Below are 25,799 nucleotides of genomic sequence, written 5' to 3' on the forward strand. Positions count from 1 at the left end.
AAGGGAGAGTGTTGGAATAAACTGCCGGCTCAATGGTGGGTTCCTCCTAAGTGTGGTGTAGGAGTCTGGTGGGAAGTGCCTCTCCAGGATGTTGGAGCTGGCCTCCTGCACACCAGGGCCTGCCTGTGTGTGGCTTTAGAAACAAGCTGGGAGGCCCTGTCAGTGCTTCACGCGGCTGCTTTCCGCCCACACTTTCCTCCTTTGTTATAGGTCCCTTTTGTCTGGCTGCTTTGCTTGAAACCTTTGGTTTTTGGATTATGAGATTTCCTTCTTCCTTGTTTTGGATGTGTTAGCCTCATCTAACTGAATTTTAGGTTTGCCTGATGAGGGGCTGGGGATAATTTGGGGAGACTTAAAAAGGGCAGGATTTCAAAGCCCTGCCAATGTATAGTTCTAGAAGAAGAGATGCAAGTCGGGAGTTGAAAGTTAACCCCCTCGGGCCCGGTAGGAGAGGGGCCTTCCTTAGTCCTGATAGCCTCTGCTGTGTGTGTTCTTTCAATGCCCAGCACAGGATTCTCAGTGGCCACTGAGCTTTACCTGTTGTGGAGATTGTTTACTAAGATTATGAGTCTTCTTTTAGCCTCCAAGGAGAAGTGAATACAGCAGCCCTGAGGCCTGAAGAGGCCATGACACCTGTATCCATTTTGGTCCTTTGTGGTAGTCTGGTTGATGGCAGCCATGGTGTCCTCTGTCCCTAACCCCAGCATAAGCAGAACTGTTTATTTCTGGGAGATCATAGAGAATCACTGCAAAGGGCAAATTAGTTGGAAGCCCTTGTTCTAGTTGTGGTGGTGTAACAAATCATTCTAAGCTTAGCAGTATGAAAGAATAGCACTTACTGATTATTGTTTTCTCTCATGTTCTGGAGTTGACTGGGCTCAGCCAGACAGTTCTTCAGCTGCTCAGAGTTCTTTATGCATTGGCTATCAGATGGTGGTTCGGGCTGGATGGAGGCGTTGGGAAGGCCTTCTCACATGTCTAGCAGTTGATGCTGGCTAGATCTCAGCTTGGGCTGTTGGCCAGGACATCTACATGTGGCTTCACCATGTGGCCCACGCTTCTTCACAGCATGGTGGCTGGCTTCCAAAAGCTAGTATCTCAAGAGATATAACGTTTTTGATGACCTAGTCTTGGAATTCATACAGTGTATCACTCTTGTCTCATTCTGTTCATAGACGACAAGCCATTCGAATAACCCAAGTTTGAGGGGAGAGGAATTAGACTTTCCCTATTGGTGGGAGAAATATCAAAGGATTTATGGACGTGTTTTAAAACCATCACAGCTCTTTTGATGCCATTCTTCATCCAAATTGAATAGTTTTTGAAATTTTGCTTTTTAAAGGAGATGTCTTGTACAAGAGACCTGTGGTGCACAAAATAGCCCAGCAGGCTGTTCATCTGCAGCTTTGTGCTACCCAGATGGAAAGGGAGACTACACCCTATGGCAGAATTTGGTTTCAGGCCAACACTTTGACATGCTTCAGATGATGTTCAAGTCCTTGGGGTAGAATTAGTTCTTCCTCCCAGTCAGTAACTGAAGTGCTCTGGTCTTTTCCCCACCCATCAATCATGGTCGTACCTCCAGCTCCTTCATCTATGTCAAGAATACTGAGAAATCATAAGGAAGAAGAGATCAGAGTTTCTGAACTTGTGTGATTCTTGGTAGTTCATTGTTCTCAATACTTTTTGTTTCTTTATCAGTTCTTGGCCTTTCCTTTTTGTTTGGTTTTGTGTTATCTTCTCCCAGATACTTAGCTGAGACTTTCATCTGGCAGATCTACCCCAGGCTAGCTTTGGTTTCAGAACACAGCAGCATTTTCCTCATTGTAGTCTTGAGCTGTTTATCATTGAGATCTGCTGACATTTTAAGAAGGACAAACCTCTGTGTGTGTGTGTGTGTGTGTGTGTGTGTGTGTGTGTGTGTGTATTTCTGAAGCTCGGAGAGTGTGCCTCCCGTTGTTGTGAAATTCGTTCTCTAGAAAGAGACTGTGTACAGACCATCGGTGCTCCAAGTCCATACTATAGAGACTCTCAGATTTGAAAAGTATATACAGTCTTTCAGGACTGCCACTGCTTTTAACTGGCTTAGACCAAGCAGCTGGTCTCATCAGAGGTCTTAACTCTGAGTTCCTTGAGAGTTAGAAACCACAACTCTTACTGAATCTCTGTAACTCCTAGCCACATAGTAAGGTCTCAGAAAAATATTTATCCATTATTTGATGAATTTCATTTTCTTTTTCTTTTTTTTTTAGTTTGATTTGGCACACAAGGTTACATTAGTTTTCAGGTGTACAAGTTCACACTTGGATAAGGTCATACGTTATTTCTACTTTGACCACAGGTGAAACTGCCATCTGTCACCATACATCACTATTACAATGTCATTGACTGTATCCTTATATTGTGCCTTTTATTCCTGTGACTTATTTATTCCATAACTGGAATCCTGTATCTCCCACTCAGCTTCACTCGTTTTGCCTATCCCCTTTACTCACCTTCCCTCTGGCATCCATCAGTTTATTCTCCATATTTACAGGTCAGATTCTGCTTTTTGTTTATTCATTTGTTTTATTTTTTAGATTGCTCATATAAGTGAAATCATATGTTATTTGTCTTTCTCATTCTGACTTACTTCACTTAGCATAGTACCCCCTGGGTCCATCCATGTTGTCTCAAATGGAACAGTCTCCTCCTTTTTCTGTGGCTGTGTAACATAGTCCATTGTGTAAATCCACATCTCTTTTTAAAAATGAAATTAATTTTAATTCCAGTATAGTTAACACATGGTGTTAGATTACTTTCAAATGCACAATATGATTGTGATTCAGTAATTGTATATATGACTCATTGCTCATCACAGTAAGTATGCTCTTAGTCCCCAGCACCTATTTGACCCATCCCCCACCTCCCCTCTGGTAACCATCAGTGTGTTCTGGATAGTGTTAAGAGTTTATTTCTTGGTTTCTGTGTCTCTCTCTTTTCCTTTGTTCATTTGTTTCTGAACTTCCACATAAGAGAAATCATGGGGTATTTGTCTTTCTCTGACTGACTTATTTGTTTAGCATTATACCCTCTGGCTCTATTCATGTCATCAGAAATGGCAAGATTTCATTGAAATTTACTCTTTTTTTTTTTTTTTTTTAATTAGAGCATGTGAGTGGGGTAGAGGGGAAGTAGGAGAGAGAATGAATCTTAAGCAGGCTCTATGCTCTGCTTAGAGCCTGATGTGGGACTCAATCCCATGGCCCTGGGATCATGACCTGAGCTGAAATCAAGAGTCAGATGCTCAACCAACTGAGCCACCCAGGCGCCCTGGCAATATTTCATTTTTATGGCTGAATAATATTCCCTTGTGTATATATGCAACACATGTTCTTCATCCATTCACCTGTCAGCGGACACCTGGGCTGCTTGCATATCCTGGCTATTGTAAACCATGCTATAGTAAACTTAGGGGTGCCTGTATCTTTTTGAATTAGTGTTTTTGTTTTCTTTGGGTAAATACCCAGTAGTGGAATTACTGGATCATATGGTATTTCTATTTTTAATTTTTTGAGGGACCTCCATACTGTTTTCCACAGTGGCTGCACCACTTTACTTTCCCACCAACAGCGCATAATGATCTCTTTTTCTCCACATCCTTGCCAACACTTGTTTTTAGTGTTTTTTATTTTAGCCATTCTGACTGGTGTGAGGGGACATGTCATTGTGGTTTGATAAGGCATTTCCCCGATGATGGGTGATGTTGAGCATATTTTCCTGTGTCTCTTAGCCATCTGGATGTCATCTTTGGAAAATATTTATTCAGGTCCTCTGCCCTTTTTTAAAATTGTTTTTTTTTTTTTTTTGATGTTTAGTTATATGAGTTTTTTATATATTTGGGATATTAACTCCTTATCAGATATATCATTTACAAACATCTTCTCCCATTCCATAGGTTGCCCTTTTGTTTTGTTGATGATTTCCTTTGCTGTGCAAAAGCTTTTTATTTTACTGTAGTCCTGATAGTTTATTTTTGTTTTTGTTTCCCTTGCCTCAGGAGACCTATCTAGAAAAATGTTACTACAGCTGATATCAGAGAAATTACTGCCTGTGCTCTCTTCTAGGATTTTCATAGTTTCACATCTCAGATTTAGATCTTTAATCCATGGTGAGTTTAGTTTTGTGTATGACGTGAGAGAGTGGTCCCGCTTCCTCTTTTTGCATGTATGTATCCAATTTTCTCAGCATCATTTGTTGAAGAGACGGTCTTTTCCCCCTTGTATTTTCTTGACTGCTTTGCCAAAGATTGACTGTATAAGTGTGGGTTTATTTCTGGGTTTTCTATTCAGTTCCATTGATTTGTGTATCTGTTTTTGTGCCAGTACCATACTCTTTTGATTACTGGAACTTTGTAGTGTAACTTGAAGTCTGGAATTCTGATTACTCCACTTTTGTTTTTCTTTATCAAGATTGCTTTGACTATTTGGGGTCATTTGTGGTTCCATACAAATTTAAGGATTATTTGTTCTAATTCTATGAAAAATGCTGTTAGCATTTTGATAGGGATTGCATTGAATCTGTAAATTGCTTTGGGTAGTATGGACATTTTAACAGTGTTAATTCTTCCAATACATGAACCTAGTAGATATTTCCATTTGTTTGTATCCTCTTCAGTTTCTTTGATCATGGTTTTATAGTTTTTTGGATGTAAGTCTTTTTCTCCTTGACTAAGTTTATTCCTAGGTATTTTACTATTTTTGATGCAGTTGTAAATGCTGTTATTTTCTTAATTTCTCTTTCTGCTACTTTGTTATTAGTGTATAGCAATGCTATAGATTTCTGGGTATTAATTTTATATCCAGCCACTTTGCTGAACTTATTTATTACTCTGTTAGTTTCTTGGCAGAGTTGTTAGGATTTTCTGTGTACAGTATCATGTCACCTGCAAATGGTGAAAGTTTTACCTCTTCCTTACCAATTTGGATGCCTTTTATTTTTCTTGTCTGGTTGCTGTGGCTAGGACTTCCAGTACTGTGTTGAATAAAAGTGGTGAGAGTGGACATTCTTGTCTTGTTCATGATCTTAGAGGAAAAGCTCTGTTTTTCACCATTGAGAGTGATATTAGCTGTAGGCTTTTTTTTCCTTCTTTTTCTCTCTCTCTCTCTCTCTCTATCTTTTTTTTTTTTTTTTTTGTTGAAATTTTAAGGTCAGTTTATTAAGCTGAATGATGAGAGCTATCAGATGAATATTCTCTTGAAAAGTATTTTTTCTCAGAGTTAAAAATCAACACCTCAGCACAGCCACAGATACTGTGGCAGTCTGGGCTCTCTGCAGTTAGGGATAGTCCACTCGTCTGTCAGGTCAGTGTCTTCTGGGTCAGCATGATTGTAGTCTGACTCATCCTTGTCATCCTTGTCATCCTCTGGCTCCAAGTCCTCCATTTCCTGCGAGGTTCTTCCGCCTCTACTGCTTGCAGCATCTTCTGAAAACTGGGTATCAGATGTGTCAAGATGATGATCTGTTGCAATGTTTCAAATAGCTGTTTCCCACTTAATTTATTCTTTCCTGCTCATTCTCCTTCTTGCTTTCATTTCTTTTTAATTTCTAAGAGTTCTGCATCAAACTTGGCCTTCCAACTTCTCATTTGTAACAGGAGTGCCATGAAATAATTGCCTTTCAGCTTTGTCTGCTTCTTTTTCTGTTTTTGTTTCCTCTCTTCCAGTTTCTTTTTAAATGTTTATTTATTTTGAGAGAGGGAGCATATGTGAACTGGGCAGGGGCAGAGAGAGAGAGAGAGAGAATATCCCAAGCAGGCACTGCATGGTCAGTACTGAGCCCAATGCGGGGCTGGAGCCCATGAGCCCTGAGACCATGACCGGAGCCAAAATCAAGAGTCAGATGCTTAACTAAATGAGCCCCACTGGCGCCCCTTTTCTGGTTTTTATTTGATCTGTTTCATTTAGTTTTTCTCACACAGCTGTCCCTAAAGATCATCACCATACCATGGTTTCCTTCTGCCTGTAATGCTAATTGTGTTAAAATGTCTGAGCCATCTTTGTCTTATAGATTTTCTTGGGAGATTATTTCATAGAAGGGCTTCATCTAGGTATTTTTAACTGTATGTTAACTTGAGGGATAGCCTGGACAGTTTCTTCATTTTCTCAGGCCTCAGATGTCAGAGTAATGGTGAAACTGGGTGGATTTTCTGATACTACTGGTTAATGACACTCTCAAGCTGCTCTTCACTCATCCCCTTCCTGTCCTCACAGCACAGCTGTACTGCTGGTGAGAGAGAACATGAACAGAACTGGGGCTTGAGGGGGTAGCTGAGAGACCCTTGCCTGTGAAAGGAGTTGGGGTGGATGGACTCGAGAGCCTCCAGCTCATTGTGCTCTGCTGCTCCTCCATAGTTGGTCAGCATGGCCTCGCTGCTGCCCACGGACCGCCCTGCCACCCAGGTAGAATGCCGCAGTGGAGGCCGCAGTGCACCGCGAGAGCTGGCAGCGGCTGGATGGGTGCAGGTGCCGAATCCCCGGCTGGGAGGCCCTGGGCCTAAAGCCAGGTCGGGCCTGCTGAGCAACAGCCCCACGTGGGCCTCCGCCTTGCAGTGGGGTCTTCATATATGGCCTTCATTGTGTCAAAGGATTTTTATCTCTAAACCCACTTTGTTGGGAGTTTTCATCATGATTGGATGTTGAATTTTATCAGTTGCTTTCTCAGCAACTATAGAGATGATCATGTGCTTTTTTTCATTTTGGTGATGTGGTATATCACATTGATTGATTTGTGAATATTGAACCATCTTTGCATCCCTGGAATAATCCTTTACCTAAAGTGGCTTCCAATGTTACTTACTAGTTCTCACGTAGAAATAGCCCAAAGGAGGTCCAAAGAGGAGAGGCAGAAACATTTTTGAACGCTGTGTAGTGTCTTCTGCACAAGAATGGTGCGTGTAGCATATAATACCTTCATATCTAAGTAGCCATCAAACAGAAAACAGATGAGTGTAGAGCATTTTCCCAGCACCTTGGTGGGACTAAAGGTCAGAAAATGGCCAGTTGCCTGATACCAGTTCTTTCTCAGTCCCCTCATTCTGAATTTTTGTCTAAAGGTGACTATCAAGAGGTTATGGTATCATGTCAAGTGACTGACCAGGGCCATGAATCAGTTGTACACCAGTCTTGAAGTGCTGTGAGTACACTTTGTGTCTCAGTGAACTTGTAGATCATGATATGGATCTTTGGAGGTTGCAACTGGGAATATATCTATTTATTGAGTGTCAAGGGTCTGTTGGACACGCCTGCGGGAAATAAAGTTTCATTCAGTAAATCTTACATTAACAGAGACCTGGAGAGGTTACTTGACCTTTTGCATTAATGTTTTCTTTGCTAATATGGATGCCCTCTACATGTCAGTTGTGCTGGAACATCCCATGGGCCATCATAGCTTCTGCCCTCCCCACCCTCCTACTGTAGGCCCCTGCTCTGTTTAGACCAATCTGACGTCTTTAGGACTGAATTGTTTGGGAAGAGAAGAGAAAAAAAAAAAGCTTTGTATTATTTTTGATAATTGCTTTTTCTTTTAGAAGATGAATATTGCCTGAAGTGAGGGAGGTGAGAGTAGATGCTCACATTTAAGAGGCAGGGCACAGTCATTCTTTCACCCACAGAAGAGGATTTACTGAGTTCTTTCTGTGGTACCATCCTAAAAACTGGAGACTGAGCACTTAGATGAAGTTCTGTCTTCAATAGGCTGGTGTTCTAGTGGAGTATGGCACCCAGCACATAACTCCTGTGTCCATCTCTCTTATTGGGAAAAGAGATAAATGTCTACTCCGCAGTACTGACTAAACATTAGTGTCCCTCAACCCATTTCCTACTTAAGAGTATCAAAGAACTGTCACATTTTAAAAAAATATTTATTTTTGAGAGAGACAGAGTGTGAGTGGAGTACAGGCAGAGAGACAGGGAGACAAAGAATCTGAAGCAGGCTCCAGGCTCTGTGCTGTCAGCCCAGAGCCAGACGAAGGGCTCGACCCCACAAACTGTGAGATCATGACCTGAGCCAAAGTCAGATGCTTAACCAACTGAGCCACCCAGGTGCCCCAGAACTGTTACATTTTTGATGCATACCAGCTTTTTGATAAGCTCTTAAATTGTTTGATATGGGACTGTAGGTTGAGCGTGGCTAAAATTAAACCTTGATGGGATTCTGAGATCTCTTCAGAACTAGAGATAGCTGTGAATGGCCCACTCTACTGCAGAAAATCAGTCACTGAAATATGAACTGAGTGCAGGAGAGCAAGAGATGGAGACCAAGAGAGGAAGCCAGCTTTAAAAAAGAACTGGTGATGTATTTAGACTATAGGTTCATGGGGATATTGATGTTTGGATGGATGGATGGATAGATAAAAATAAAAGAGAAAACCTGAGGACTAGGACGTTTTGTTTTTAACGTGAAAAATTGACCCAGTATTTCATTTATGCCTGTTGAACTGTCAGGCAGTCTTCCATTGACGTCAGCAAGGGCAGATTGAAATCTCCATGGCAGAGCGTGGCCTGGCCCTGATAAATAGGGCTGGTAATTGAATTAGAAAACATTCTGAGCTGTCAGCTAATTATGCTATTCAGGCAATTGCTTTGTCCACGTCTATTTCATCCTTGAATTGCTTGAGTGACTTTCTCACTGGGAGAGGGGAAGTCGGCTTCCATGACTGAGGCACGTATTTTGTGTCTCCCTAAATTATGCTTCCTGTGCTTCCCTAGGGCAATACTTTGGCGTTTCACATCATTACAGACATTGTTGTAGGAGTTTTGATAGACATTAGTTTTGTTCTCATTTGTATTTCAGTCTGATCTTTGTTTCCAGGTCTGTGAGTGTACATGCACACATTATTCCAGTGCTCAACTGCTCTTTTCTTTCACAAAGGCAAATAACCCATTTGATTTCCCTTTTTCCAGCAACACTAAAACAGTTCAAAATGACCCAGTCGTGCTTAACATATTAAAACTGTTGATGGTAAGAAATTTAGAACAGCAGCTATAGTGTTAGAAGTGAAGAATTCAAGCCAACTTGTCTTTGAGTGTAAAAAAAAAATCATTATACACATACAGAGGTGTGTAGGTTGACTGTTTATTCATCTTCTAGAAGATAGTAGTGGCTGTAGATATGAAAGGTAGACAGTGCTCTTAAAGACTACAAGCAGATTCTGCAGGAGAAAAGAAGATTCATCTTCTCAAAAGGTTTTTTCCCCCAATACCAATCTCTGATGATAGATTCTTCTTAGCTTCTACTTATAGAGGGTCACCATCTTTTATATAGTTTTGTGTTTCAGGCTTAAGTAGAAAGGCCTTCTTACTTCTTGAACACGTGATAGAATTTGATGCTGAATTTCTTAGGATTATACCCTGATGAAGCATGGCACAATCAGATGTTCTGTGGATCTCTTGATGTTTCCAAGTCAGACCCATGTTTGGCCTTGGCAACATGGTTATTGCAAACCACACAGACGATTGGAGTTTAAATTCCCTACTGAGAGTAGCAATCTTTTGTCCACCATTGTTTTTCTAACCCATTGTTTGACATGGTGCTCAGTCACTGGTGGCTGAACCGAACTGAAGTCAGGTCTCATTTGTATAAAATCCCTGTGTCACTCTCTTCTTTCTGTCTTGCTGCCTCCCTGCTTTCCATTCATCCATCCATTCAACATTTTTTCTTCAGCACTTACTATATGCCAGACACTGTACTGTTGGTAAATAAAACAGACTTGGTCCCAGAGATCTTTGGTGGAGGGTGTGGAGGATAGAAAATAAACAAGTTAGCCAACAAATAAATGTATAATTAAAAATTGTGAGGAGTGTAATAAACAAGGTACGCTGAAAGAGATTAACTGATAGAAATGGAAACCTAGGGTTTCCTAGAATGGTTTCAAGACCTGTTGAGGAGGGTGTCAAGTTGGCGGAAGAGCATGGAAGTTCTTGGCTTTTCTTATCCCTGAAATGCAGCTAGATCAGCATCAAACCATTTTGCACACCTAGAAAATAGATCTGAAGGTTAACAACAATCTGCATAACTTGAGCCAAAGAACTCAGCAGGTATGCAGTGCGGAGAGGTGAGAGAGAAGCCGTGGAGGGTAGGGAGTGGTATTTGTGGACGGAGGACAGAGAAAGGGGAGCGGGGAGAGTACAGGAAAAACAGTCCCCTGAAAGCTGGAGAGAAAGTCGAAGCACCCGTAAGTGCCTGAACAAGAAAGGGAGAAAGGAGGAAGGAGAGGGTTTCGATATCATTAGGACTCTATACAGGGCAGAGCAGCATTGGGAATCCCACAGCCCAATACCTGGCTGTCCCCTGGTGAGAAGAGCAAATCCCCAGGAGTAGGCAGCGAGGTCTGAGGGGTCTGTGAGCCACACGGAGGGAAGCGGTTCCCCTGCTACCCTGCAAGGAGGGCATTTGGCACGGTCTCACCACAGGCAAAGGTCCCAGTGGACCTCAGAGAATACAATTGTGGTATTGAAATAAAAACACCAGGGTGTGGTGAAACCTGATGCAGGTTGTGTGTTTACCATAATCCCTGAAATGCTGCTGCTACGCACAAACTTATTCTGGGGCAAACCAGCATCCAGCCACAACCTCTGAGTGTCTATAGCAGCATGATTGTAGGAATGTTCCCAGGGGCAACCTGGCATCTGGCCATTTCTTGGTGAGACTCTCCCCTAGAGGGTTGGAGAAGGTCTAAGCCGCAGGGCCCTCAGAAGTGAGGGGTTTGGAAACAGCCCCATCTGAGATAAAATTCATGAGGGCACTGCTGCCTGGAAGGCTAATGGCTTGGACATGGACACTATAGAAGCGGGGAGTAGACAGAAGCTGGAGACAAATGAGGGGTGCTTGATTGCTAGTCAGGTAGAGCACAGAGTTCTGATGCTAGAGACTGGGAATCTGGGTGATGCCATTTTCACCTCTCCCACGCATGTGCATACATGGGCACATGTGCCACACTGAGCCACCCCAGTAAGCTAAGTAGCACCACCTAGTGGAGAATGGAGCTACTACACCAAGCCCTGCCCAGCTGTACCAAGCAAGCCCTAGAGGACCACCACAAGTCCCTCTGCCTGCTTAGGGTATGGAATATAAAGTGCTTCATAGTTTGACTTCTAGGGGAATCTGGATATAATTTCATTCAGATTTCATTCTTTTCACTGGTCCATCTGTTGTGTGTGTGTGTGTGTGTGTGTGTGTGTGTGTGTGTGTGTGTGTTCTTGGATACAGAAAGAGAAAACATTTTTATTTTCCATTTTTATATAAATTTTTAAAAATTTTTACTATTTTGGGGGGATTTATTTTTTATTCTATTTTACCTTCTCCAATTCATTTAATTCTATTTTATTGTATACATATTGTTAATTTTTAAACAATTTTTACTTTTTTTTTCTTTTTCTTTCCTTTTTTCCTCTATGCAATCAAGCTTCTTTCAACACCCAGACCAAACTATACCTCGGAGCTAGTTTCCTTTATTTGATTTTTTGGTGGTGTTTTTAATCTTTTTAATTTTTATTCTTTTTCTTCCTCCAAAATGACAAAATGAAGGAATTCACCCCAAAAGAAAGAACAGGAAGAAATGACAGCCAGGGACTTAACATGGGTAGAAGCAAGATGTCTGAATTAGAATTTAGAACCACGATAGTAACATACTAGCTGGGGTTGAAAAAAGCATAGAATCCCTTTCTGCAGAAATAAGAGGTGAAATCTAGTCAGGACGAAATTAAAAAATGCTATCACTGAGATGCACTTGTGATACCACAGCAGCAAGGATGGATGAAGCAGAGCAGTGAGTCAGTGATATAGAAGGCAAAGTTATGGAGAATAATGAAGCTGAAAAAAAGGGGAACTAAGGTAAAAGAGCACGATACAAGGATTAACTCAGTGACTCACTAAAAAAGGAATAACATCTGAATCATTTGAGTCCCAGAAAATGGGGAGAAAAAGTGGTAGAAGGTTTTTTTATGTGAGCAAATCATAGCAGAAAACTTTCCTAACCTGAGGAAAGACACAGACATCAAAATCCAAGAAGCACAGAGAGCTCCCATTAGATTCAACAAAAACCAATAATCAACAAGGCATATCTTAGTCAAATTCACAAAATACACAAAGAATTACGCAACAAGGGAAAAAAAGTCCTTAACCTGTATGGGAAGACAGATCAGGTTCACAGGAGACCTATCCACAGAAACTTGGCAGGCCTGAAAGGAGTGGTAGGATATATTCAACATGCTAAATTGGAAAAATATGCAGCCAAGAATTCTTTATCCAGCAAGGCTGTCATTCAAAATAGAAGGAGAGATAGTTTCCTAGACAAACAAAAAGTACTGGAATTTGTGATGACTAAACCAGCCCTGCAAGAAATTTTAAGGGGATTCTCTGAGAGGAGAAAAGATGAGACAAAACAAAAGAAGATTAAAAGCAACAAAGACTAGAAAGGACCAGAGAACACCACCAGAAATTCCAGCTTTACAGGCAACACAATGGCAATAAATTGAGATCTTTTGGTACTCACTCTAAATGTCAATGGTCTCAATGCTTCGATCAAAAGACATAGGTTAACAGAGTGGATAAGAAAACAAGATCTATTTGTTCTTTAGAAGAGACCCATTTTAGACCTAGAGTCATGTTCAGATTGAAAGTAAGGGAATGGAGAACCATCTATCGTGCTAATAGTCACCAAAAGAAAGCCAGAGTAGCCATACTGATATCAGACTAGATTTTAAAATAAAGACTGTTAAAAGAGATGAAGGACATTATATCATAATTAAGAGGTCTACCCACCAAGAAGATCTAACAGTTGTAAACACTTATGCTCCCAACGTGGAAGACCCAAATATATAAATGAATCACAAACATAAACTCAGTGACAATAATACCATAATAGTACGGGACTTTAACACCTCACTTAGAGCAATGGACAGATCATCTAAACAGAAATTCAAGGAAACAGTGGCTTTCAATGACACACTGGACCAGATGGACTTAACAGTTATATTGAGAATATTTTATCCTAAAGCAACAGAATACATGTTGTTTTCAAGTTCACTTGGAACATCCTCCAGAATAGATCACATACTGGGTCAAATCAGCTCTCAACAAATACAAAAAGATCAGGATCATACCGGGCATATTTTCAGACCACAGTGTTATGAAACTCGAAATCAACCACAAGAAAACATTTGCAAAGACAACAAATACTTAGAGGTTAAAAAATCCTACTGAAGAAAATGGGTTAACCAAGAAATTAAAAAGGAAATTAAAAAGTACATGGAAGGCAATGAAAGTAACACAACAGCCCAAAACCTCTGGGATCCAGCAAAGGCGGTCATAAGAGGGAAGTATATAGCTGTACAGGTTTTTCTTAAGAAGGAAGAAAGGTCTACACCTTAAAGAGTTGGAGAAAGAAGAGCAAATAAATCCCTAAACCAGTAGAAGACTGGCAATAATAAAGATTATGGCAAAAATCAATGCTTTGGGGGGGAAAAAAAGAACAGATCAGTGAAACCAGGAGCCGGTTCTTGGAAAGAACTAACAAAATTGATAACCCCCTAGCCAGTTTGATCAAAAAGAAAAAGGACCCAAATAAATAAAATAATAGAGAAGAGAGCACAACCAAGACAGCAGAAATACAATAATAAGAGAATATTATGAGCAATTATATGCCAATAAATTGGGAAATCTGGAAGAAATGGACAAATGCCTAGAAACATATACACTACCAAACCTGAACCGGGAAGAAGTTGAGAATTTGAACAGACCCATAACCAATGAAGAAATTGAATTAGTAATAAAAAAAAAAATCTCCCCCAAAAAACCAGAGTCCAGGGCCAGATGGCTTTCCAGGGGAGTTGTACCAAACATTTAAACAAGAGTTAACTCCTGTTCTTTTGAAGCTGTTCCAAAAAATAGAAATGGAAGGAAAATTTTCAGACTCTGTCTAGGAGACCAGCATTACCTTGATTCCAAAACCAGACAAAGACCCCACTAAAAAGGAGAGCTATAGACCCAATTTTCCTGATGAACATGGATGTAAAAATTCTCAATGAGATACTAGCCAACTGGATTTAACAATGCATTAAAAGAATTATTCACCATGATCAAGTGGGATTTATACCTGGAATGCAGGGCTGGTTCAATATCCGCAAATCAATCAATGTGATACATCACATTAATAAAAGAAAGGACGGGGCGCCTGGGTGGCTCAGTCGGTTGGGCATCCGACTTCGGCTCAGGTCATGATCTTGCGGTCCGTGGGTTTGAGCCCCGCGTCAGGCTCTGTGCTGACAGCTCAGAGCCTGGAGCCTCTTTCAGATGGTGTGCCTCCCTCTCTCTCTCTGACCTTCCCCCATTCATGCTCTCTCTCTGTCTCAAAAATGAATAAATGTTAAAAAAAATTTTAATAAAAGGACAAGAACCACATGATCCTCTCAATAGATGTAGAGAAAGCATTTGACAAAATACAGCATCATTTCTTGCCAAAAATCCGCAAGAAAGGAGGGATAGAAGGATCATACCTCAAGATCATAAAAGCCAGATAAAAAAGACCTGCCGCTAATAACATCCTCAATGGGGGAAAAATGGAGAGCTTTCCCCCTAAGGTCAGGAACACGACAGGGATGTCCACTCTTGACACCGTTACTCAGCACAGTATTGGAAGTCCTAGCCTCAGCAATCAGACAATACAAAGAAAGAAAAAGTATCCAAATCGGCAAGGAGGAAGTCAAACTTTCACTTTTCACAGGTGACATGATATTCTATATGGAAACCCCAAAAGATTCCACCAAAAAACTTCTAGAACTGGTCCATGAATTCAGCAAAGTCACAGGACATAAAAACAATGCACAGAAATTGGTTACATGTCTACACACCGGTAATGAAGCAGCAGAAAAACAAATCAAGGAATTGATCCCATTTACATTTGTGACAAAAACCATAAATACCTACGAATAAACCTAACCAAAGAGGTGAAAAACATATACACTGAAAACTATAGAAAGCTTATGAAAGAAATTGAAGAACACACACACACACACACACACATACACACACACACACACACACACACACACAATGGAAAAACATTCCATGCTCATGGATTGAAAGAACAAATATTGTTAAAATGTTGATACTACCCAAAGCATTCTACATATTCAATGCAATCCCTATCAAAATAACACCAGCCTTCTTCAGAGAGCTAGAACAAACAACCCTAAAATTTATGTGGAACCAGAAGAGACCCCAGATAGCCAAAGCAGTCCTGAAAAAGGAAACCAAAGTTGGAGGCATCACAATTCCAGACCTCAAGATGTACTACAAAGCTGTAGTCATCAAGATAGTATGGTATTGACATAAAAACAGACTTACGTCAATGGACCAGAATAGAGAACTCTTAAATGGACCTGTAAATGTATGGCCAAGTAATGTTTGACAAAGGAAATAATATGCAATGGAATGAAGACAGTCTCTTCAGCAAATGGTGTTGGGAAAACTGGACAGCGACATTCAGAAGAATGAACCTGGACAACTTTCTTACACCATACACAAAAACTCAAAATGGATGAAAGACCTAAATGTAAGACAGGAAGCCATCAAAATTCTAGAGGAGGAAGCAGGCACAAACCTCTTTGACCTTGGCCGCAGCAACTTCTTACTCAACATGTCTCCAGAGGCAAGGGAAACAAAAGCAAAAATGAACTATTGGGACCTCATCAAGATGATCAACTTTTGCACGGCGAAGGAACCAATCAGCAAAACTAAAAGGCAACCAATGGAATGGGAGAAGATATTTGAAAATGACAGAAAGAACTTATCAAACTCAACACCCAAAAAACAAGTAATCTAGTGAAGAAATGGGCAAAAGACATGAATAGACACTTTTCTAAAGAAGACATCCAGATGGCTAACACACACATGAAAAAAGGGTAAACATCACTCATCATAGAAATACAGATCAAAAACCACAATGAGATACCACCTCACACCAGTCATAATGGCTAAAATTAACAACTCAGGCAATGACAGATGTTGGCGAGGATGCGGAGAAAGAGGCACCCTTTTGGTTTGCCGGTGGGAATGCAAACTGGTGTGGCCACTCTGTAAAAGCAGTATGGAGATTTCTCAAAAAATTAAAAAAAGAACTACCCTGTGACCCAGCAATTGCACTACTAGGTATTTATGTAAAGGGTACAGGTGTGCTGTTTCAAAGGGGCCATGCACCCCAGTGTTTCTAGTAGAGCTATTGACAATAGCCAAAGTATGGAAAGAGCCCAAAAGTCTATCAACAGATTGAATGGATAAAGAAGATGTTGTGTATATAAATATACAATGAAGTATTACTCATCAATCAAATAGAATGAAATCTTTCCATTTGCAACAACATGGATGGAACTGGAGTGTGTTATGCTAAGTGAAGTTAGACAAATATGACTTCACTCCTGTGGAATTTAAGATAGAAAACAGATGAACAGAAAGGAAGGGAGGCAAAAATAATATAAAAACATGGAGGCGACAAAACATAAGAGTCTCTTAAATACAGAGAACAAACTGAGGATTGCTGGATGGATTGTGGGTTTGGGAGATGGGCTAAATGGGCAAGGAGCATTAAGGAAGACCCTGGTTGGGATGAGCACTGAGTGTTATACATAAAGTGTGAAAGACTGGATTCTACTCCTGAAATTATTATTGCACTGTATGCTAACTAACTTGATGTGTATTAAAAAAATACATATATATGTATAAATATATATTTAAAAGAGACCTCTCAAAGGTTGCCTCTGAGATGAGGAATGAAAATTGAGTTGGACTTAATCATGAGAAGAAGAGGGTGGAAGAGTGTTCCAGGGAGAGGAGGGAATGCTATGTGAAGGCTATAGGGTAGGGAGAGAGGCGGCTGGCATGGTGGGAGTGTAGTGGGTGAGGAGGGAAACGTGCAAGGTGAGGTGAGGCAAGTAAGTGAGGGCTACATCTCCTGGGCCTTTGTAGACCATGAGAAAGAGTTTGGATTTTATTCAAGCCATTTTCTGGCTGGTGCTGAGTGGACAGAGCATTTAACCTAAAAGGGCTGTAGATTTGGTTATGAAAGGGCAAGTTGCCTTTCTGTTTAGTATATCTTGGAAATGCTGGATGGGTGAAATGAATTAAGATACAGTAAATGTGTCTTCCATACCCATGCAATCCTCAGTGTTTGTCCTCGCTTCTCACTGTGTCTATTATCACTTTGAACTTTGGTATCACCTTTTTTTATTTAGGAAATGCTGTGCCATGGTTATGTATCATTTATATTGTTTCTTCCACGTAGATCACTAGCTCTTTGAGAACAGAAACTTTGGTGTGCTCAGGGACAGTACCCAAAGCCCTACACATAGTAAGCACATAGGATTTTTTTTTTTGTTTTTGTTGTTTAAGGATTTGATATTTATTTTAAAAATCCGTCTACTGGTTTTTAAAAACTATCATATGTAGTATGTTTCGCCTACTGTTGTATATGTTATAAATTTTCTGTTGTAACAAATGGAAAACAAAATAGGTTGTTAAAAAAGCAGTATGGCATAAAGTATAAGATAAAACCCTTTTCATAGGGACTGCATAGTTTTTTTGTTTTAATATTGTTAAAATTGCCTTTCCAAGTGGCTTTGCAGGTTTCACTTTGACAGTATCTGTTTCCTAAATCCTCACCGGTGTTTGATTGTTTGATGCTACTAGACTTTTTGATTCATGCAAACCTGATTATTGAAAATTTGTGCCTAAATTTACATTTCCCTCATTACTGGTAAAATTGAATATTACTTTCTATATATAGTTAGCCATTTATGTTTCTTTTCTTTGTTCATATTCTTGGTCATTTTTCCTCACGGAGTCATTTATCCTTGACTGCAGGAATGCTTTACATACTCTAGCTACTAATCCTCTCAGATGTATTACAAATATTTTTTCCCAATCTCCTTTATCTTTTTACCTTTTCTCAATGCCTTTTGCATTCAACAGTCATGTATAGTGGCCCTTCTTCTATTTCAGGGCAGTCAGTGTTTTTGGTGATATCCCACTTATGGCCCAAGATCTCTTTTAGAATTTCTGGGCATGACCTATCAGCACACCAAGAAAAATACTCCATCACCGTGTACTATCTTGGGTCAATAGACACTTTTTATTTTTTACATTTTTTACTTTATTTTATAAATAGCTTATGTAAATAAGAGGATAGATAAACTCTTCATTTAAAATCTTAATTTAAACGTAGCGACCCTGACACTTGGTTCCAGGTTCTCCTCATTTGGAATAGATGTACCTAGATAGATACGCACCTGAAATGGATGTCTCTGAAAGCATTTGTCATGCATGAACCTGGAATATATCCGTCTTGAAAATACTGGTCCCCGACTTTAAATCTACCTCCAGTAGGTTCTAACTTACTGCTCCTGGTTCTTCTCACTCTTGCAACATCAAAATGTAACACTAGAATTTTTTAAATCTTTTTTTTTATTAAAAAAAATTTTTTTTAACGTTTATATTTATTTTTGAGAGAGAGAGACAGAGCATGAACAGGGGAGGGGCAGAGAGAGAGGGAGACACAGAATCGGAAGCAGGCTTCAGGCTCTGAGCCGTCAGCCCAGAGCCTGACGCGGGGCTCGAACTCACAGACTGCGAGATCGTGACCTGAGCTGAAGTCGGATGCTTAACTGACTGAGCCACCCAGGCGCCCCCAGAATTTTTAAAATCTTTAATGGCTCATAATTTTGTTAAAGAGAGTATAGCTATGTTCTTGGCTCCATAATTCAGACATTTTCATTCTTGAATTTATTAAACGTCAAATGATCCATTGAATTTGCACGTTTGTTTCTCATCTATACTTTCCAGTCACCTTTGTACACGAACCTGTCTTTGGCATTTGTCCATTTATGAACTGTATCAAGTAAAATTTGGACCCCGGCACAAAAGATGAAAGAATCTCATCCTGCACCCTTTTAGCATAACAGGATGGTCCAGCAGGCTTTCGTTGCAAAATATTGAATAAGTCCTTCCTGTGGAATGACTAAGTGAATGAGAGTCCCTTGTTTTCTTTTTGTTCTGAGAGATCTATTGCTCACTCATCAGTTCTTGAGTTTGAGAAGATTCCTCCTTAGATACTGTATAGTATGTTGTCATCTGAAGACTCAAGAGGCTCGAGTTTTACTTAGGGTCATTGTCCCCATCCACGATAGCATTTCAGGTGCTGCTGCCCTTTGTCTCTTTGTGTCCATCTTCTGATTTGTCTAATGATTGTGACATGTCTCTGTCTGTCGTCTTCTTATTGGCCTTATGGACAGAAATTTTAAAATTCTCAATTCTCATCTGTGTTCAATGAAAGCTAAAAGCAGACTACCAAGATGGCGTCTCAGGTCTTTCTACCCCATTGAAAGATGATACAATAATTTGGGTAATGCAGTGAGAAAATTGCAGGATGATGCAATAGTGATTATTTTTGTATCATCCTTTTTGGTGATTTCATCATTTTCCTTTGTCTTACTCGTTTAAAAAAAAAAAAAGTTGCAAATAACATGAGATAGAGGAGGAAAAAAAACCCCTACCAAGATCCTATAATACAGCTTAAATTTATCAAAGGTTGCAGTGGACCCATATGTGATTACAAGATAGAATTAGTTTTATTCTATTTTTAAAAATAAGTATAATTTCTCTTTGTTCTTAGGAAGACTCTAAAACAAAATCATGAAATAACAGCCTTCCCACGTAGTAAGGAATTGGTCAGAAAAGAAAGTGAAAAACTCAAAGTGGGCCCAGCAGCCCTAATGTTCTCCTGGAGCCTGAAGGACTGAGCTGGCCGGAAATACACGTGGACTGTGCTCACAGAGCAATAAGAATTGCAGAGTCCACTGGAACGGAAATGACACTTAATTAGTCTTCGCGTGTCTTTACTACACTTAAGCTCACAGGAGTTTGCTTTGGCTTATGGCTTTCTGTTCTGACCTTCCCCCTATCTGTGCAGCATGGGCAGAAAGAATAAACTAGCTGCTTTCTGACAGAGGTGGGTGCCCCCCCCCCCCCCGTTCGTTCTGTTAGCAGACCCGCTTTATCTCGGGTGTCTGTCTTCTAAGCCTCTTTTCTATCAAAGCCCTCGAACTGTTAGCTGTTGAAGTCAAGCACGTCTCTGTTGAGAACCGAGCACTGCCAGCGTCCCATTTGGGGAGAATCTACGAGGTGTGTATGCCAAGCACGATATCATTGTGTGCAGGCACTGCGGGAGTCTGCCAAACCCAGGGGCAGGCTGCCAGTACAAATGCCACGTTGACATGACATTTACAAGTTTAGAGTCTGGAAGAGGACTGCCAGCGGAGCACTCTTCAGCTGCCTCATTTAGGGTGGCGGTAACTGGGCCAACTTTTGATTTTCAGACTCCAGAAGCATAGTCAAGAAGCAAGACTTCATATAGAATTTGAAACTACCACTGCCACATTTTCTAGGAAGTGATGAATTTGGTCCGCCCGTTTCTGGGATGTGGGATATGCCCTGGTGCAGGTTAAAAGTGCACAATCCGTAATCAGATCTGGGTCTGAGTGAGGGCTCCATCACTATGGTGTGACCCTGAGCAAATCCGTCTGCCTGAGCCTCAGCTGCCCACTATAAAGTAGGGATAGTATCAGTTTCTTCCTGGGGTAATTGGGTGGATTAAATATCTCAAGAAGTGTGAGCACTTTTTCCAGTGCTTGTCCAATAGTGAGTGCTCAGTGATGTGAGGCATTTTTCACATTCTTCAGAAGCTCGTGAGAAATTCAGATTTGGAGCTATTTGTATGTTTTAGTCACAAGTGGGCATATTCCAGCCTGCCAGGGACACGAGCTTGTGGGGACACTCCCTCTCTGACTCAGGCATTGCTGGCACACTGTGCACAGGAAGCCCAGCACGTAGTTTTCTTTCTCTCTCTAGGGAAACTTAGAACTGGAATCAGAATCATTTGGGCATTTGGCGGAAGGCAGAAACCATTTGGGTATTAAGAATTTATTCCAGTAATAGCAGTCCTTTGATTGACCTGGAGCTTTTCTGTGGCATATTCTCTGCAAAGGGAAGGCCTCGGGCTGTTCTGAAGGATATTCTGTGGCTTATTAGGGGCACTGTCTTTTCGGTGTTGGTAACAAGGTACTTGGTCTTGATTAAGTCTGTTTTCATGATCTAGTAGTTAAAGGACAGGTTTTTCTTTGCTACATATACAGGATATGATCCTCACCGCCATGTTTAGTTAACTTCTGTTCATCATTTTCAACACTGCTAGTAAATTCTCTCAAACGATAGAATTCTTTTTTCTTCTTGTTTTTCAGATCTTCAAAGTTGCTGCGGGCATTCTATGTCCCCTTCCTGTCAGATCAGTATACAGCGTATGCAAACTACACCATCCTCAAACCCCGGAAAGCAAAGCAAATCAGGAAGAAAAGTGGAGGTTAGCAACACGCCTGTGACCCCAAAGGACGGCCGTCCTGTTAACTAGTGATTGCACTGACAGGACGCCCTCCACATCATCATTTGTAACGTTTGTAATAAAGGCTGTCTGACACAGGATTCTAGAATCTGGGTGCTTTGGGCTGGTCAAAGTAATTCCCATTCACGTCTTGCTGTGTCTCTGTTCTGCATGTGAACTTTTTGCAGCTAGGCAGAAAAAGGCCTTAACGTCTGGTAGGTATGTTGCTCTACATCTTACTGTTTTTCTTCTGTTCGATATTTACTAGACCGGAGAAGAGCAGAGCCACCTTACAGGAAGAATTGAAAATCCCTGAACTGGATGGTTCCATTAAACTCTCTCTCCATACTCTGGCCTGGCATCTGAGAACTAGCAAGCCTCTTTTGGGCCACACAGGGTCTCCACCAAAGCTGTTTGGCAGCTCTTAGCAGACCTTACTCAAGTCCTAGTGCTGAAAATGAGCACAGCCTAATTGCCAACCTACATGTCCTTTTCCCCTCGTGCAGGACTAAGCTTCTCTAAAGCACTTCACAGGACGAGGACCCTGTCCTGGAGATATCTCAGGAAAAAGGCAACCATTTGAGGAACTGTAATCTAATTTCATTATGTAGGATGCCTCTTATTCTCAGTTTATTTCCTATACAACAAACTGTGTTAAGTTTTCGCATGCTGTTTCTTGAATTCCAGACTTTTCTGTATAAAAGCATCAGCAGAGTAGACCATAACTGTATAGGACATATTTGGGGAAAATTAATTCGATCACTTGGTAGATAGGTTTGGATGACCTCACATTTTTAAGTAATGTATTTTGAGGCTATTGATGAATTCCCGCCCCCCCCCCTTTTTTAAAGAACCCTAGTGGAAAAGGCCACTGTATATTTACAGCACGTATTTTTGAGTCTATCTATTGCAAAGCACATTCTGCATGGGGCACTTCTAGTCAAATAGGCAATGATAAGGACTTAATTAAAGTGTAATGAGTATATACTGTTACTTTACATACAGTATTTCACTGTTTACAAAGTACTTTCACATGATCTCGTTTGGTCCTCACGGTCACAGTGTGAGGCAGACAAGAAAGTGGTTTGGTCCCCATTTTATAGATGATGAAACAGGCTTTGGGGGGTGGTGGGGAAGGGCAAGTGGCTTGCCCAAGGCCACAATAAGTAACAGAGCTGGGACTAGAACGTGGGTTCCTGAACTTCTTACCTAAAGCTCTTCCATACTTCCTCTCTTGAGTCCGAAGACATTGGAAGACAGAGCGATGGTGTTGGCTAGAGACCTGACTGATAATGTAACTTTCTATTTTAAGGAAGAATTTTATCTGTGTTTCTTTGAGTTCTTCAGAGCCTCCATTTTGCCTGTGGGTTAGACCATCACAGCAGTGACCCGTGATGCGGCCCAGCCTGTGTCTGGAAAGTTGTGCTCATGTTTGGAAGTCCTGTTCTTTTGCAGCCACACAGAATCTCCTATCCGTTTCGTTTCTACATAATCAATCTGGGGTCATATTATAGGTGCCTTATTTCTGTAAAGGTAATTATGTCTAGTAATCTGCAGAGAGGATGAAGAGATTTTTCAGAGCTTTCATCTTTCATTCTGCAAAGAGAAGGGCTTTTCAACAGGAACTGATCCCAAGAGAAGAGAAAGGAAGTCACAGGGAAAGAAATGGCTAGTCAACATACAAAAAGTCTCCTCCTCGTCAGGATCCCTCTCATGGAATTTCCAGACTGAGGTTGAAGCGCTGGAGAGGAAATAGGTCTAGATAGTACAGAACAGTAACTGGAGAGTGAAGATAAATTGGGGTTCCACTTGCTGCTTTAAAGATTTCTGGTATTTAATTCTCCATACTTGGTTACTGCTTTCCAAGGCAAATATTGGCACATGTGGTCTGACTACAGGGTAGAGAATTTGCAGTGAAATGTCTTGCCACACCTGCAGTAACCATGTGCTGTCTTTCACAGTGGCTAAAGCCTTCTACTTTTTGCAGGAAAGTAAGAGTCCCATAATGGAGGTCCATGGTGAGTAGCTTTTTTCCTAATCAAAGTGATACAATGATGGTCTCTTTTCTCACCTTGCATGTTTAAAAAAAAAAAAATCTTTCTGAGTGAGGACTTACTGTAATAGAGCACAAAAAAAGGGTCATGATTGATCAAGGGATTCCTTGGGGATATCTGCTCCTATCCCTTTTAAAACCTGGTTTTGGTTTCGTCTGTTCTAGGTACATCTTTAGTGAGAGCACAATACATTGTGGAACACTGTGCCAAATGCTGTGGGTAAGGGATGTAAAAACGAATGTTGTTCATTTTGAAAATGAGTATTTTTCATGTGATGTTATATAAACACATTTTTGAAAAGTCTCCATCTCAGCAATACAGGGAAGCCAGCTTTGCCTGGGAAAAAGAGTTTCAAAACACCTGGTCAGACAAGTATTTCTCCTCCAGAGGATCTGTGTTTAGCATGAGCTAACTGCTCTGCTCACTTTAAGGATAAAGTATCTGAGGTACTTGTCTTTTCACAGATTGTGGTGTATTGAGAAATACGGAGGACTTTGTTTATTATTCGTAATAAACTTTGATTATGGAGCTAAATGAGGGAGTAGGTGTACTTGACCGTTTCAGGGCTTTCTGATCTCTAAATTTTATTTATTTATTTTTTAGTAATCTGTATGTGGGTCTCGAACTCCCAGCCCCAGCACCAAGAGTCACATGGTCTTCCCACTGAGCCAGCCAGGCGCTTCCCCCAACCTCTTGATCTTAAGCAGCTTTATCTGAACCCCAGATCTTACGACACTGAGTCCCATTACTGAACCAGACAGTGTGCTAGGCATCTATTCTCAAAGTGTACCTGGCACCTGAGGGCTGTCATCTGATAAAACAGAAGACTAGTCATTTTAATCTCTTGGGATAATCACAGAAAATGGGAGCCCATACTCTTTATTATTGAATTGAAGTTTAGAAACATTGTTTTAAATCAGGGTGGTTCTTGATTTCAACCATTTACTTGGGACATTTTTGCTGGTTTGGAGTTCTGGGAAAGAACCTTAAAAACTCATGTGGTTTTGTAGCATTATTACATCTGGAGTGACTGTTTGGTCAAAACACTAGTGGCAATCGTTTATTGTGTTTTTGCATTTCGTGGGATTTGAAATAAGAATTCACTGTGATTATGCTGTCTTCTAGCCAGTGTCAGGCACCTCTGCTTTAATTTGGTTATTTTTTTCCGAAGAGGGAAAAGAGACACAATTTAAACTTTGCCTCCACAGCCTATTAAAGCTCATGTGTTAATTCATTCTTATGTTACTACATTAAATGCCTTGAGTAAATGGATAGATGGACGTATGCTCAGCTTTATTCTTTTGCAGCAGAAAGATGAGATTTCAGATGCCCTCTGGTGTTTTGGTAAATCTAAATGAATGTTGCTTTTAATTTTTCCAGTACATACATTACCATGTAATTCATGCTGCACATGAAATCAGGAAGCAGTACAGTGTTGATGCAAGAGTCTTGTCCAGTTCATTTGTCTTCCTGATCCCTGTACTTTATTCCACGTGTCACTATTTATATCACGTACGTGTGTTTTCTGTAAAAGAAAAAGTTAAATAAATCTTGGCAATTTGATTTTCCTTTGTTAGGCTGGTATCTTCTCGTTTGCTTCTAGCTTTTAAATCTTTGGTGGAGGTTGAAACTCCACTCCTTGCATCTCCCCTACTCTTTAAAAAAATTTTTTTTTTAACGTTTATTTATTTTTGAGACACTGAGACAGCGTGAGCAGGGGAGGGGCAGAGAGGGAGACACCAAATCTAAAGCAGGTTCCAAGCTCTGAGCTGGCAGCACAGAGCCCGATGTGGGTCTCAAACCCATGAACTTGTGAGATAATGACCTGAGTCAAAGTCAGACACTTAAATGACTGAGGCACCCAGGAGCCCCAGCATCTCCCCTACCCTGCCTTCTTAAAGGCCAAATAGCACAGAATGTTTCTTCTGAAAACTCCAGGAAGAGGCATTTATTTGTGAAAGTCAGTGAGGATTAGTTTTATTGTACTTGTGGAAGAACCAAGCATAGTGGGAATCACTTCAATGTGTCAGTGTTGTGCGTAAAAAGTAATAGTCTCCAGATCCATCTTAGGTTTTTCGATTAAAAATCTCTGGACTGTGATAGTCTTAATATTCATAGAAGTGTGGATTTGGTAATTGTTTAATTTTTATCTATTTTGAGAGAGAGTGTGAGCAGGGGAGGAGCAGAGAGAGAGGGATACACAGAACTTGAAGCAGGCTCCAGGCTCTGCACTGTCAGCACAGACCCAGATGTGGGGCTCGAACTCATGAACTGTTGAGATC

At 40.7% G+C, this 25,799-nt stretch overlaps 1 protein-coding gene across 3 annotated transcripts in view; it reads left to right on the forward strand.

Annotated features, from left to right (window-relative positions):
- Positions 1-25,080, forward strand: part of ALG9 (ALG9 alpha-1,2-mannosyltransferase) — a 98,394-nt gene extending 73,314 nt beyond the window's left edge. For 2 of the 3 annotated variants that reach the window (XM_053204123.1, XM_027036487.2), the window contains exons 15-16: positions 21,327-21,445; positions 21,732-22,271. In XM_053204123.1, coding sequence (XP_053060098.1) covers positions 21,327-21,445; positions 21,732-21,769 — 157 coding nt within the window. In that variant the 3' untranslated portion in view covers positions 21,770-22,271. Of the gene's footprint in view, positions 1-21,326 lie in introns of all 3 variants that reach the window. The other variant, XM_053204122.1, reaches the window with a different exon arrangement.
- The last annotated feature ends 719 nt before the right edge of the window (positions 25,081-25,799 follow it).

Source organism: Acinonyx jubatus, chromosome D1, assembly GCF_027475565.1.
Source record: "Acinonyx jubatus isolate Ajub_Pintada_27869175 chromosome D1, VMU_Ajub_asm_v1.0, whole genome shotgun sequence".
Taxonomy (NCBI): Eukaryota; Metazoa; Chordata; class Mammalia; order Carnivora; family Felidae; genus Acinonyx; species Acinonyx jubatus.